Genomic DNA, 12920 nt, shown 5'->3' with positions numbered 1-12920 from the left:
CCCTATTGTCCGCAAATACAACGTTCACATCGGTGCGGTTCCGACTTGGTTGGAGCCGCACCGATTTCTAAAGTAGTGCATGCACGACTTTTTCTGCGATTTGCATAGACATCTGTGTCAGATGTCTTACAAATCGCACCTTAAATCTCAATGACATCCCGACTTTGAAACTGTGCGACTTACAGTGAAGTTGCGCGATTTCTAAGTCAGGATCGATGTGACCGGATGTAAAGGGCTGGGAAGCGCCAAGGGGTTAATGAACATAGCAGTTCACTTGCTCAGCACAGGCGCCGTTTAACCCCTCGCCTACAGGGCACTTCTACCCCCTTCCTGCCCAGGCCAATTTTCAGCTTTCAGTGCTGTCACACTTTGAATGACAATTGCGCGGTCATGCAACACTTTACTCATATGAAATTTTTATCATTGTTTTGAGACAGATAGAGCTTCATTTTGGTGGTATTTAATCACCGCTGGGATTTTTATTTTTTTTGCTATGTAAATAAAAAAGTCCAAAAATTTTGAAAAAAAGTGTTTTTTTTTAAATAAAATTTTGCAAATAAATAATATTTCATCATAAATCTTGGCCAAAATTTATTCCGTTATTTTTTTAGTAAACATTTTTTCTTAGTTTTTGTTATAACATTTTGTAAATAAGTGATTTTTCTCCTTCACTGATGTGCTAATGAGGCAGCACTGATGGGCACCGATAGGTTGCACTGATGGGCACTGATAGGTGGCACTGGTAGGCATTGACAGGCATCACTGATGGGCAATAAAAGGCAGCACTCATATATGGTACTGACTGGCGGCACTGATAGGCGCACTGACTAGCACTGATAGGCGGCACAGATAGGCAGCACTGACGGGCACTGAGAGGCAGCACTGATTGGCAGCACTGATAGGTGGCACACTGACCGGCACTGATAGATGGCACTGATAGGTGGCACTGAAAGGCAGCTCAGATGGGCACGGATATGTGGCATTGATGTGCACTGGTAGGCACTATGTGGCATTGATGTGGCACTCGCAGGTGGCATTGATGAGCACTGACAGGTGGCACTGCTGGGGCTACACTGATCATCAGTGCCCTGATGATCAGTGTACATGTCCCCTCTGAGAAATGCAGATTACCGGCTCTCCCTCCTCTCCTCTGTCAGTGTGACAGCTCGTGAGGAGAGAACTGCCAATAACTGGCATTTCCTTATTTACATGTGATCAGCTGTGATTGGACACAGCTGATCACATGACTGAGCGGACATCTTCGGCTCTTTCCGTTGATCGGTGATCTGCTGTGTCCGAGGGACACAGCACGCCACTGATCGCTGCAATGCGCTCCCCCAGAGCCGCACATGCGCGGTTAGAATGGGAGGACGTTATATGACGTCCTCCCAGAACGAGAGAACCGCCTTGCGTCCGTCATTTCCTTATATGGCAGGTGGGAGGCGGTTAAAGGATAAGTTCACCTTTAAAAAACAATAATAAATGCATGTTTGGCAGGTAAAAAAGTCTGTGCAATTACTTTTTTTTTTTTTGTAGTAGCCTGGAAAGCATTGCACCCACGATCAGCAGATCACAGGGCTCCTGAAGACTCCATGTAAGCTGTCTGCTCGTACGGGTATAATGACAGGAAGAATTAAACTACCTAGAGCACTCAACCACGCTCTAGTAGTTCACTGAGGGCTACAAATCAACAGCCACAAAGGCAGTCGGTACTCGTAGTTCATTCATTCACAGAACTCTTTGAATGAGAATACGCAGCCGTGTGGGCAGAGCGAAGCAGTGCTCTTTTCAAATAGTGACAGCAGGCGCTGGGAGAATATCCCTGGCCTGCTGTCACAGGGGAGTGGCTGCAGAAGTGGGAACTTTTTACATGATCGACCCTAAAAACGGGTGGAACATGTAACATGTTCCCAAAGGTGAACTTATCCTTTAAAACGCTTTTCATTTTCTCAATGACTGCAAAGTATTCTCTGACTGGACAAGGTGGAGAGGTGGGAGAGTGATGTCACATTCTCCACCTCCTCCAATCAGAGAATGTCTTGCTTTCACTGGGACAATGCGCAGTGTTTTCTGAATAGCGCCCATACTGAGCGGCTGACCTCCAGCAGAGCAGCCACATTGCATGGAAGGTAGTGGAGATCACTAAAAGTAGCAGTGCCTATTTCAGTGATTTCCAGCTTCAACAGAGACCCCAAAGGTACGGCGAATACATACCAGCTTCAGTCCAAACTGGACCAATGTAACTGCAAAAACTTCCATACCTAAACGTCAGCTTTAACCTCTTGTCTACATACCCCTACTGCGCCAACAGGGGGATCAACACTTCCTGTGCCATAAATACCCATAAAAACCTAAAACCATGGCCAATAACATCAGATTGCCAGGTAGGTAATTAATAGAAATCATACCTCAATACTGGACGTCATTTTGGTAGTATATGGGGAATCCAGCCTAAGCTACCCAAATGTTACATAGAAAAAGGCTGAGTGGTCCATTGAGTCTGCCTGTTTTTTTTTGTTTTTTTTTGGGGGGGGGGGTTGCTTTATTTTGTTTGTTTTTGTTAAAAAAAATTTCCATTGACCCTGCCTGTTTTTTTTGTTTTTTGTTGGGGGGGATGTTGCTTTTTTTTGTGTGTTTTTTGGTAATTTTTTTTTCCATTGAGTCTGCCTGTTTTTTTGTTTTTTTTGTTGGGGGGGGGGGGGGTGTTGCTTTTTTTTGTTTGTATTTTGGTAATTTTTTTTTCCATTGAGTCTGCCTGTTTTTTTTTTGTTTTTGTTGGGGGGGGGGGGTGCTTTTTTTGTTTGTCTTTGTTACTTTTTTTTTTGTTTGTTTTTGTTACATTTTTTTTTGTTTGTTTTTGTTACATTTTTTTTGTCTAAGTCTATATGTTTAGCTTGGATTGGCAGCACGGTGATCACACATGAGACTCCCTACCCCCCGCAGTCTGGCAAAGACAGCAGTCCCTAATTAAACTTCCAAGGTCCTACATATGGGGTTGTCGAGCAAAAACAGGGATGTTTCTAAAAAGATCGTTTTACTGCCAGATTGTCCTCGCTGTCAGAGGTCTGTAGGTCCCGTTCTATTCAGATGCAATGTCTGCCTCACCTGCACTCCTCCAGGTCTTGGAGCTGCTGCATCAGTCGGTCGAGCTGTTCTTCCAGGTTCTGCCGGAGTTTACCGGTCTCCGTCGTACCTCTTGACGCCATATTCAGGCTGAGAGAGAGAAATCACAATGAGATATTTGCTATAGTCCGTGCCTCCTTGTCATCATCACCTATTTATTAGGGCTCCTCCCACATGGAAGAAAAATATATTGAGAATACATTTTAAAAATATTCTTCCCAAATAAATTGACATATATTTGAAATACTACAATTTTGGCCATATTCAATATATTTCAATAAATATATTTTTTAAATATATTCTTCAGATCTTTTTTAACATATAAAAAAGTCATTTTAACATATATTTGTAAATGCATTCTAAAAATGTAGATTTGTATTTTTAAAGGACATACAATATATTTGAAAAGTATTGTTAAAAATATTTGTTATATACTGTATTTTGTAATAAAAATGCATTTCAACATACAGTGTATATATATTTATTGAAATATATTTTTAAATATATTGAATATGGCCAAATTGTAGCATTTCAAACATATGTCAATATATTTGGGAAGAATATTTTTAAAATATATATTAAATATATTTTTCTTCCATATAGGCTTTCACACTTGTGCGACTTCAAAATCACCTATTTATTAGGGCTCCTCCTACACGGAAGAAAAATATATTTGAAATATATTTAAAAAATATTCTTTCCAAATATATTCATACATATATGAAATACTACAATTTTGGCCATATTCAATATATTTAAAATATATTTCAATAAATATATATTTTTTTAAATATATTCTTCAGATCTATTTTAACATAAAAAAAAAGTCATTTTATCATATATTTTTACATATATTTGTAAATGCATTCCAAAAATGTAGATTCGTATTTTTAAAGACATACAATATATTTGAAATGTACTTTTAAAAATATTTCAACATGCAGTATGTGTGTATATAAATATATATATATTTTTTTTAAATATATTGAATATGGTAAAAATTGTAGAATTAAAAAATTTCAAATATGTTTTTCTTCCATATGGGCTTTCACACTTGTGCGACTTCAAAATTACACGATTTTCATTGCGACTTTACAGTGCAACAAGTGCGGCCCCATTGATCCCAATGTGTGCGTTTCATAGGCGGTGCAACTTGTTAAACGCTGTAGTCCGAGTTAAAAATGCCCTGGCATGTATACAGCCTTGTCGGCCTGTAATGTTAGATTTCAGGTTGCTGGCAATGTTTTTACAGCCCCCTGGCTGGCTGCATAAAAAAGCTCTAAAAGTTATTTTTCTGATGTCACCCAACAGGGAGTGACAGGTGGATATGGTGACGCGTTTCGGCAGACTGAAATGCATTGCCACACCCACTGGTCATTACCTATTGTTTGACATTTGGTTCAACACACCAGAGACAGATTTGTTAGTGGCAATCATCTTGCCTTCTACCTTTGTTGGCTTTGAGCTGTCTGTGGAGTGGAGTGGCGTCCTCATGTAGGATGGTCTATACACACTTATCAGTTGGCCATGTGATTGGCCGTTTTTCCTTATCAGTTGGCCGTTCTCCCTTCTCAGTTGCCCACGTGATTGGCCGTTCTCCCGTCTCAGTTGCCCACGTGATTGGCCGTTCTCCCGTCTCAGTTGCCCACGTGATTGGCCGTTCTCCCGTCTCAGTTGCCCACGTGATTGGCCGTTCTTCCTTATCAGTTGCCCACGTGATTGGCCGTTCTCCCTTATCAGTTGCCCACGTGATTGGCCGTTCTCCCTTATCAGTTGCCCACGTGATTGGCCATTCTCCCTTATCAGTTGCCCACGTGATTGGCCGTTCTTCCTTATCAGTTGCCCACGTGATTGGCCGTTCTCCTGTCTCAGTTGCCCACGTGATTGGCCGTTCTTCCTTATCAGTTGCCCACGTGATTGGCCGTTCTTCCTTCTCAGTTGCCCACGTGATTGGCCGTTCTTCCTTATCAGCTGCCCACTTGATTGGCCGTTTTTCCTTCTCAGTTACACATGTGATTGGCAGTTTTTCCTTCTCAGTTGCCCACGTGATTGGCTGTTCTCCCGTCTCAGTTGCCCACGTGATTGGCCGTTCTCCCTTATCAGTTGCCCACGTGATTGGCCGTTCTCCCTTATCAGTTGCCCACGTGATTGGCCGTTCTCCCTTATCAGTTGCCCACGTGATTGGCCGTTCTCCCTTATCAGTTGCCCACGTGATTGGCCGTTCTCCCTTATCAGTTGCCCACGTGATTGGCCGTTCTCCCTTATCAGTTGCCCACGTGATTGGCCGTTCTCCCTTATCAGTTGCCCACGTGATTGGCCGTTCTCCCTTATCAGTTGCCCACGTGATTGGCCGTTCTCCCTTATCAGTTGCCCACGTGATTGGCCGTTCTTCCTTATCAGTTGCCCACGTGATTGGCCGTTCTCCCGTCTCAGTTGCCCACGTGATTGGCCGTTCTTCCTTATCAGTTGCCCACGTGATTGGCCGTTCTTCCTTATCAGTTGCCCACGTGATTGGCCGTTCTTCCTTATCAGTTGCCCACGTGATTGGCCGTTCTTCCTTATCAGTTGCCCACGTGATTGGCCGTTCTTCCTTATCAGCTGCCCACTTGATTGGCTGTTTTTCCTTCTCAGTTACACATGTGATTGGCAGTTTTTCCTTCTCAGTTGCCCACGTGATTGGCTGTTCTACCTTATCAGTTGCCCACGTGATTGGCTGTTCTACCTTATCAGTTGCCCATGTGATTGGCTGTTCTTCCTTATTACTTGCCCATGCAATTGGCCGTTTTTCATTACCTTCTATTTATTAAAGTTGATACTACTACACTTGGCTGCGCCAGCATAACTACCTGTATGTGATTGTAATAGCAGATCTGCTTTTCAATCGAATTGAAATGTTTGCTACAATATTCGGGAGGTTTTCTAGCTCACCATAAGGCAACCAGCGCAGCATGGCCAGGAACAAGCAAAGAGCAGAGCATGAACATTCTACATGGAAGGGCTACCTTCAGCTGAACACGCCCCGACACAAAAACACGCCCCCCGACACAAAGCACGCCCCCGACACAAAGCACGACCTTAGCAGACAGAGGCAGCTTGTAATCAACCTTCTTCTTCACTCAGAAGTCACCTTTGTATTCCCTGGAGGAAGCCGAGCCTAGAATTCCAACGTCAGCCGGAGCCAACAAGTGTGACCTTTAGAACACGACATCGATATCATACTAACTAGAGTAACCAACATATCCAGAATCCAATACTACTCTTTATATCCAGTATGAAGGTGTCACCAATAAAATGGGATACAAATCAGCTCTTAGCCATATGGGATGTAGAATACCTCCTCAGTCGGCACCAACTCCGATCTTTGTGAATAGGGATGGAACAGTGAATGGAATAATGCTCCATCATTGGTGTCAGTGGCAGCAATTAGGCTCCATTGTTGGTGTCAGTAGGAGGAATAGTTCCTTGTGTCAGTGGGAGGAATAGTGAATAGAATAATGCACTATCATTGGTGACATTGGCAGTAATTAGGCTCCATTGTTGGTGTCAGTAGGGGAAATAGTTGCTTGTATCATTGGTGTCAGTGGATGGAATAGTTAATGGAATAATGCCCCATTATTGGTGTATGTGGCAGTAATTAGGCTTCATTTTTTATGTCAGTAGGAGGAACAGTTCCTTGTATCGTTGGTGTCAGTGGGAGGAACAGTTCCTTGTATCGTTGGTGTCAGCGACATAAAAAATGAAGCCTAATTACTGCCACATACACCAACGATGGGGCATTATTCCATTAACTATTCCATCCACTGACACCAATGATACAAGCAACTATTTCCCCTACTGACACCAACAATGGAGCCTAATAACTGCCACTGACACCAATGATAGTGCATTATTCTATTCACTATTCCATCCACTGACACAAGGAACTATTTCTCCCACTGACACCAACAATGGAGCCTAAGTTCTGCCACTGACACCAATGATGGGGCATTATTCTATTCACTATTCCTCTCACGGACACCAACAAAACAATAAAACAAGGAACTATTCCTCTCACTGACACCAACAAAACAAGGAACTATTCCTTCCACTAACACCAACAATGGAGCCTAATTACTGTCCCTGACACCAACGATGGAACATTGTTCCATTCATTATTCCATCCACTGACACCAGGAACTATTCCATCCACTGACATCAAGCATGAGGAACTATTCATCCCACTGACACCAACAAAATAATAAAACAAGGAACTATTCCTCCCATTAACACAAACAATGGAGCCTAATTACTGCCACTGACACCAACGTTGGAGCATTATTCCATCCACTGACACCAATGATACAAGAAACTATTCCATCCACTGACACCTATGACGGGGCACTATTCATCCCACTGACACCAATGATGATGTATAGTTTCCTCCAACCCTAGGGCACTTCCTATTCCCACTGGGCACAGTCTGCCCCCCTAAAGCCAAGGATAGTAAATGGCCCTTTGTTTAGAAGGTGATGGAGACCCCCGGCTGTTTTACCTCCCAAACGATTCGCATTTCACCTCTAATATCTCCAGGACTAAAGCAAGTAGAAGCCTGAAACGGCTGGCTGGACTCCTGGCAATACCTGGGAGGGTGTCGGGTTGTACAAACCAGGACCGGCATAGTATGTTTTGTCCTCCGTCTGCTTCATGTGTTGCTGCCTCTGGTACAGAGACATGACTATGGACATATGATGGATCCTGTGTATTGAATTACCTAACATGGATTTTCAGCACTGCCATCAATGAAGAGCAGGGGAGGGCTATACTGACCTACACAAGCATTGGTCCCTGGAACTTTCGAGATCCATTTATAACACAGTGCGCTTATCCTTTGTACCTTCTGCCCCTTAACCACTTAAAGACACCGCTAGGAAGAAGTGCTAACCACTTAGCCACTGTGCTGCCCCAAATATATTAAATAAATGAATTCATTTTGTAAAAAAATTTAATTATATATATAAAATTTTGTTTGTTTTATTTTAATTATATATATATCTAATATAAAATTGTTTGTTTTATTTTAATATATATATATATATATAAATTAATTAAAATAAAACAAACAATTTTATATTAGATATATATATATATATATATAATTAATTTAATTAAAATAAAACTAAAAATTTTACATTATATTATATATATTTGTTTTATTTTAATATATAAAAATTAAAATAAAACAAAGAAAATTTTATATATATATATATATATATATATATATATATATATCTCATTATCAGAATCTAATATATAGGTGAGCGCTGGCTATATCTGTGGAGCAGCTAGCACACCTGGTAAAGGTAAGAATCCCCTACAATAGTATATGTAAAAAAAGTGCAGCTCTTTAAAAAAAAAAAAAAAAAAAAAAAAAAGATATTTCGGAATGGTAAAGTGCAACACAAAAAAGTGCAAAAAACATTAATAAATATCCAGGATAACGGATTACATCACACACATATATATATATATATATATATATATATATAAATAATTTTTACATTTTTTTTTTATTAGAGGCTCTGGAGAATAAAATTGTGGTTATTGCAATTATTTTACGTCACGCGGTATTTGCGGCACGGTTTTTCAAATGCAATTTTTTGGGGGGGTTTGAAGCTCATTGCAAGAAAACACAATATATAGCCCAATTGTTTTGTAGAGTAGGAAGGATGACGTTACGCCACGTAAATAGATATCGCCATGGCTATCATGTTTGGGGGTTTTATATAATCTTCACACAAAAAATGATTTTTCCATTTTTGATTGATTTTTCAAACAATGCAAAACTGGCTCTAACTGCAGCTCTCAATAGAAGAGGCTGAGCTGTCATATACCATACAATCTGATCGTACGATCTCCTCTATGTAATAGGAGGGCAGGCAGACAAACCAATCAATGTGCGTCCGATCAGCATTCCTCCTACTACACAGGTGAGGGTGGATGGGATCGTACGATCACATGGCTGTGTGTATAGAAGACATTGGACCCCACCCACCATGTACAGAGGTGGCCCCTCTGGGGGGAGGACGTGGCCCCCGAATGCCTGTCAGCCTGCAGCCCCCTGACCCCCCACACTGGCCGCACTCCTCCCAGGTGACACACACAGCAGCCACATTGCTCCACCCTACCTGAGCCCGGGGCGGCTTCACTCCGGGGGAGACGCTCCCTGCTGACGTCACGTGGCAGAGCCAATAGGCGAATGGGAGGCGTGTCTCGTCCAATCAGAGCGTCCCTGTCATGGTGAGCGTGCAGCGCTGATCTCCGTCCCCCGGGAGCAGAGTGAGTACCGTGTGTGGGAGAGTATGGAGGGAAGGGGAGGTATGGGGACCTCGGCTGTCACTGTGCGGGATGGTGTCCTGTGTGGGGGACCTGGAGGGGGACTGATGTAGGTGAAGATGGTAGAGGGGAGACATTTCCAGGATGTACCCACTTCCTGTCTGGAAATATCCTTCCATGTCTCACTTTCCCCTGACAGTCCCAGATGTTAAACCCCCTCTTACAGTCCCAGATGTTCCATTCCCCCCCCCCGACAGTGCCGGATGTTCCATACCTCCTCCCATTCCCAAATGTTTTATGTCCAACCTCCCCCAGCCTGACAGTCCCAGATGTTCCCTCCCCCTGACCTGACAGTCCCAGATGTTCCCTCCCCCTGACCTGACAGTCCCAGATCTTCCCTCCCCCTGGCAGTCCCAAATGTCCCCCCGACAGTCCCAGATGTTCCATGTCCTCTTCCCTGGCAGTCCCAAATGTCCCCCCTCCCGAGAGTTCTAGATGTTCCATGTCCCCCTCCCGTTCCCTGACAGTCCCAGATGTTCCATGTCCTCCCCCCTGACAGTCCCAGCTGTTCCATGTCCTCTTCTCTGACAGTCCCAGATATTCTATCCCCCCTGGCAGTCCCAAATGTCCCCCCTCCCACAGTTTTAGATGTTCTCATCACCTAGATGTTCAATGTTCCCTCCTCCCTGACAGTTCTAGATGTTCCATCCCCCCAACCAACCCCCTGACAGTGCCGGATGTTCCACACCTCCTCCCATTCCCAAATGTTTTATGTCCAACCTCCCCCAGCCTGACAGTCCCAGATGTTCCCTCCCCCTGACAGTCCCAGATGTTCCCTCCCCCTGGCAGTCCCAAATGTCCTCCCCCCCAGACATTTCTAGATGTTTCCTCCCCCCTAGATGTTCCATGTCCCCCTCCCCTCTTCCCCGACAGTCCCAGATGTTCCATGTCCCCCCCCCGACAGTCCCAAATGTCCCCCCACCCCGACAATCCCAAATGTTCCCTCCCCCCTAGATGTTCCATGTCCCCCTCCCCTCAGTCCCAGATGTTTAATGTCCTCCTCCCTCCCTTACAGTCCCAAATGCCCCCCCCCCCCGACAGTCCTAGAGGTTCATGACTTCAGTGTAAACCCTCAAAGGTCTCCAGACAGGTCGCACCCCATGTTTCCCAATGAGTACCATTCAAATCGGTGCGACTTCAGAGTAGCGCCTGCACTACTTTTGGTCTGACTTTCATGCGACTCGAAGGCCATGGACTTCAATGTGAGCCCTCAAAAGTCGCAAGAAAGTCGTACCGGAATGATATACATGCGACTTTGTGCAGCACACACAATCGTTCGTGGTCTAAGCCAAAGTCGCGATCCTCCAAAGTCGCACCGTAACGTCGCAATAAACATGGCAGTATTCTGAAGTTGCACAGGTGTGAATGGAGCCTGAAATGTTCCAGATTTGGCGCACAGAAGGCGATCTATTTTTCTGATGTCGAAGCTTGTGGCAGCAGCAGCTGAGATCGGAGCCGGGTGGGTTGTGCGTATTTTGCTCATTAATTTCCTCTCGGAGTGAAATATCCGGACAAATTGCCTCTCTGAGTGCAGGGAATGCTGCTTCCATTATTACTGCACACTGGCAGAGGCTTCCTTTGTTTCTGCACCCCCCCCCATCCCCCCCATGCTCCCCCCCCACCGCTAATCCCTGTATAGTTCAGTAATGATGTCTATGCAGGGTATCAGCCCCCTATGAGGAGCCCCCAGCACAGCCGCTGTCAATCAGTAAACATCATCATCGAAGTGGGATGGTGCCCCCTACTGGCAGCTCCTGGGATCAGTCAAGGAGCATCATTGTTCATTCACTGTGAATGCCCTTCTGTTCCACCAATCAGCATCCTGTCCTGCTTGTCCTCATCCGATCACGCCATCCTTCTCTTGCATTCATAACTGTAACTCTTTAGTGGCGTTGTGGCGAATGGCGGCCTTTGTGATCCCCTAATGTGAACCCTTTCCTTGCCTGTAGAAGGCACCGAGCTTCTCTTCTACTGTGCAGGAGAAGACAAAAGTAGGGGGCTCTGTTGGGGGGTGAGTGATAACATGAAAACTCATCCCTGCAAGATAGTGGGACGTGTGGCTATTAGAGCCAAATTCAGACCAAACATTACAAATCCATCCATAAAATGCTATTTTGTTCAGTTATTTATTGGAGAAATGACAATACTGCAGGTAGAATTATCTGAGATCTCTATTAATGTCCTGTAATCCATTGTAGCCTGGTTAGGTCTAGAGCAGTGGTCTCCAAACTGTGGCCCTTTGCTTGCCTCTATCTGGCCCTCTGGTGTGGTGGGGGGGGGGAGGGTACTTCTTCTTCCCACTGATATCAACAAGGAGGAACCATTTCTTCTACTGGTACCAACTTTGGGGCACTATTCCTCCCACTGACACCAATGATGGGGCACTATTCCTGCCACTGATACCAATGATGGGACACTATTCCTCCCACTGACACCAATGATGGGGCACTATTCCTCCCACTGACACCATTGATGGGGCACTATTCCTCCCACTGACACCATTGATGGGGCACTATTCCTCCCACTGACACCATTGATGGGGCACTATTCCTCCCACTGACACCATTGATGGGGCACTATTCCTCCCACTGACACCATTGATGGGGCACTATTCCTCCCACTGACACCATTGATGGGGCACTATTCCTCCCACTGACACCATTGATGGGGCACTATTCCTCCCACTGACGCCAATGATGGGGCACTATTCCTCCCACTGACGCCAATGATGGGGCACTATTCCTCCCACTGATGCCAATGATGGGGCACTATTCCTCCCACTGATGCCAATGATGGGGCACTATTCCTCCCACTGATACCAATGATGGGGCACTATTCCTCCCACTGACACCAATGATGGGGCACTATTCCTCCCACTGACACCAATGATGGCACACTATTCCTCCCACTGACACCAATGATGGGGCACTATTCCTTCCACTGATACCAATGAGGGGGCACTATTCCTCCCACTGATACCAATGATGAGGCACTATTCCTCCCACTGATACCAATGATGGGGCACTATTCCTCTCACTGATACCAATGATGGGGCACTATTCCTCCCACTGACACCAATGATGGGGCACTATTCCTCCCACTGACACCAATGATGGGGCACTATTCCTCCCACTGATACCAATGATGGGGCACTATTCCTCCCACTGATACCAATGATGGGGCACTATTCCTCCCACTGATACCAATGATGGGGCACTATTCCTCCCACTGATACCAATGATGGGGCACTATTCCTCCCACTGATACCAATGATGGGGCACTATTCCTCCCACTGATACCAATGATGGGGCACTTTTCCTCCCACTGATACCAATGATGGGGCACTATTCCTCCCACTGATACCAATGATGGGGCACTATTCCTCCCACTGATACCAATGATGGGGCACTATTCCTCCCACTGAT

General features: G+C 44.8%; 2 protein-coding genes across 5 annotated transcripts in view; one reads left to right on the top strand and one right to left on the bottom strand.

Moving 5' to 3' along the window:
• The window catches only part of LZIC (leucine zipper and CTNNBIP1 domain containing), a 27195-nt gene extending 17629 nt beyond the window's left edge, over positions 1-9566 (bottom strand). The window contains exons 1-2 of the mRNA XM_089656923.1: positions 9288-9566; positions 3106-3213 (exon numbers count right to left, since the gene is read on the bottom strand). Coding sequence (XP_089513049.1) covers positions 3106-3206 — 101 coding nt within the window. The 5' untranslated portion in view covers positions 3207-3213; positions 9288-9566. The remainder of the gene's footprint in view (positions 1-3105; positions 3214-9287) is intronic.
• The window catches only part of NMNAT1 (nicotinamide nucleotide adenylyltransferase 1), a 68540-nt gene that overhangs the window by 9909 nt on the left and 45711 nt on the right, over positions 1-12920 (top strand). The window contains exon 1 of one of the 4 annotated variants that reach the window (XM_089656921.1): positions 9360-9438. The exons of 2 other annotated variants lie outside the window; for them this stretch is intronic. The gene's annotated coding sequence lies outside the window, so the exon portion shown is untranslated. Of the gene's footprint in view, positions 1-9359; positions 9439-12920 lie in introns of those variants that run through there. One more of the 4 variants, XM_089656918.1, reaches the window with a different exon arrangement.

This window comes from Staurois parvus, unplaced genomic scaffold, assembly GCF_062004578.1.
Source record: "Staurois parvus isolate SC_StPar_1 unplaced genomic scaffold, SC_StPar_1.0 ptg000949l, whole genome shotgun sequence".
NCBI lineage: Eukaryota > Metazoa > Chordata > Amphibia > Anura > Ranidae > Staurois > Staurois parvus.
This window is presented reverse-complemented; position numbering and strand designations above follow the sequence as displayed.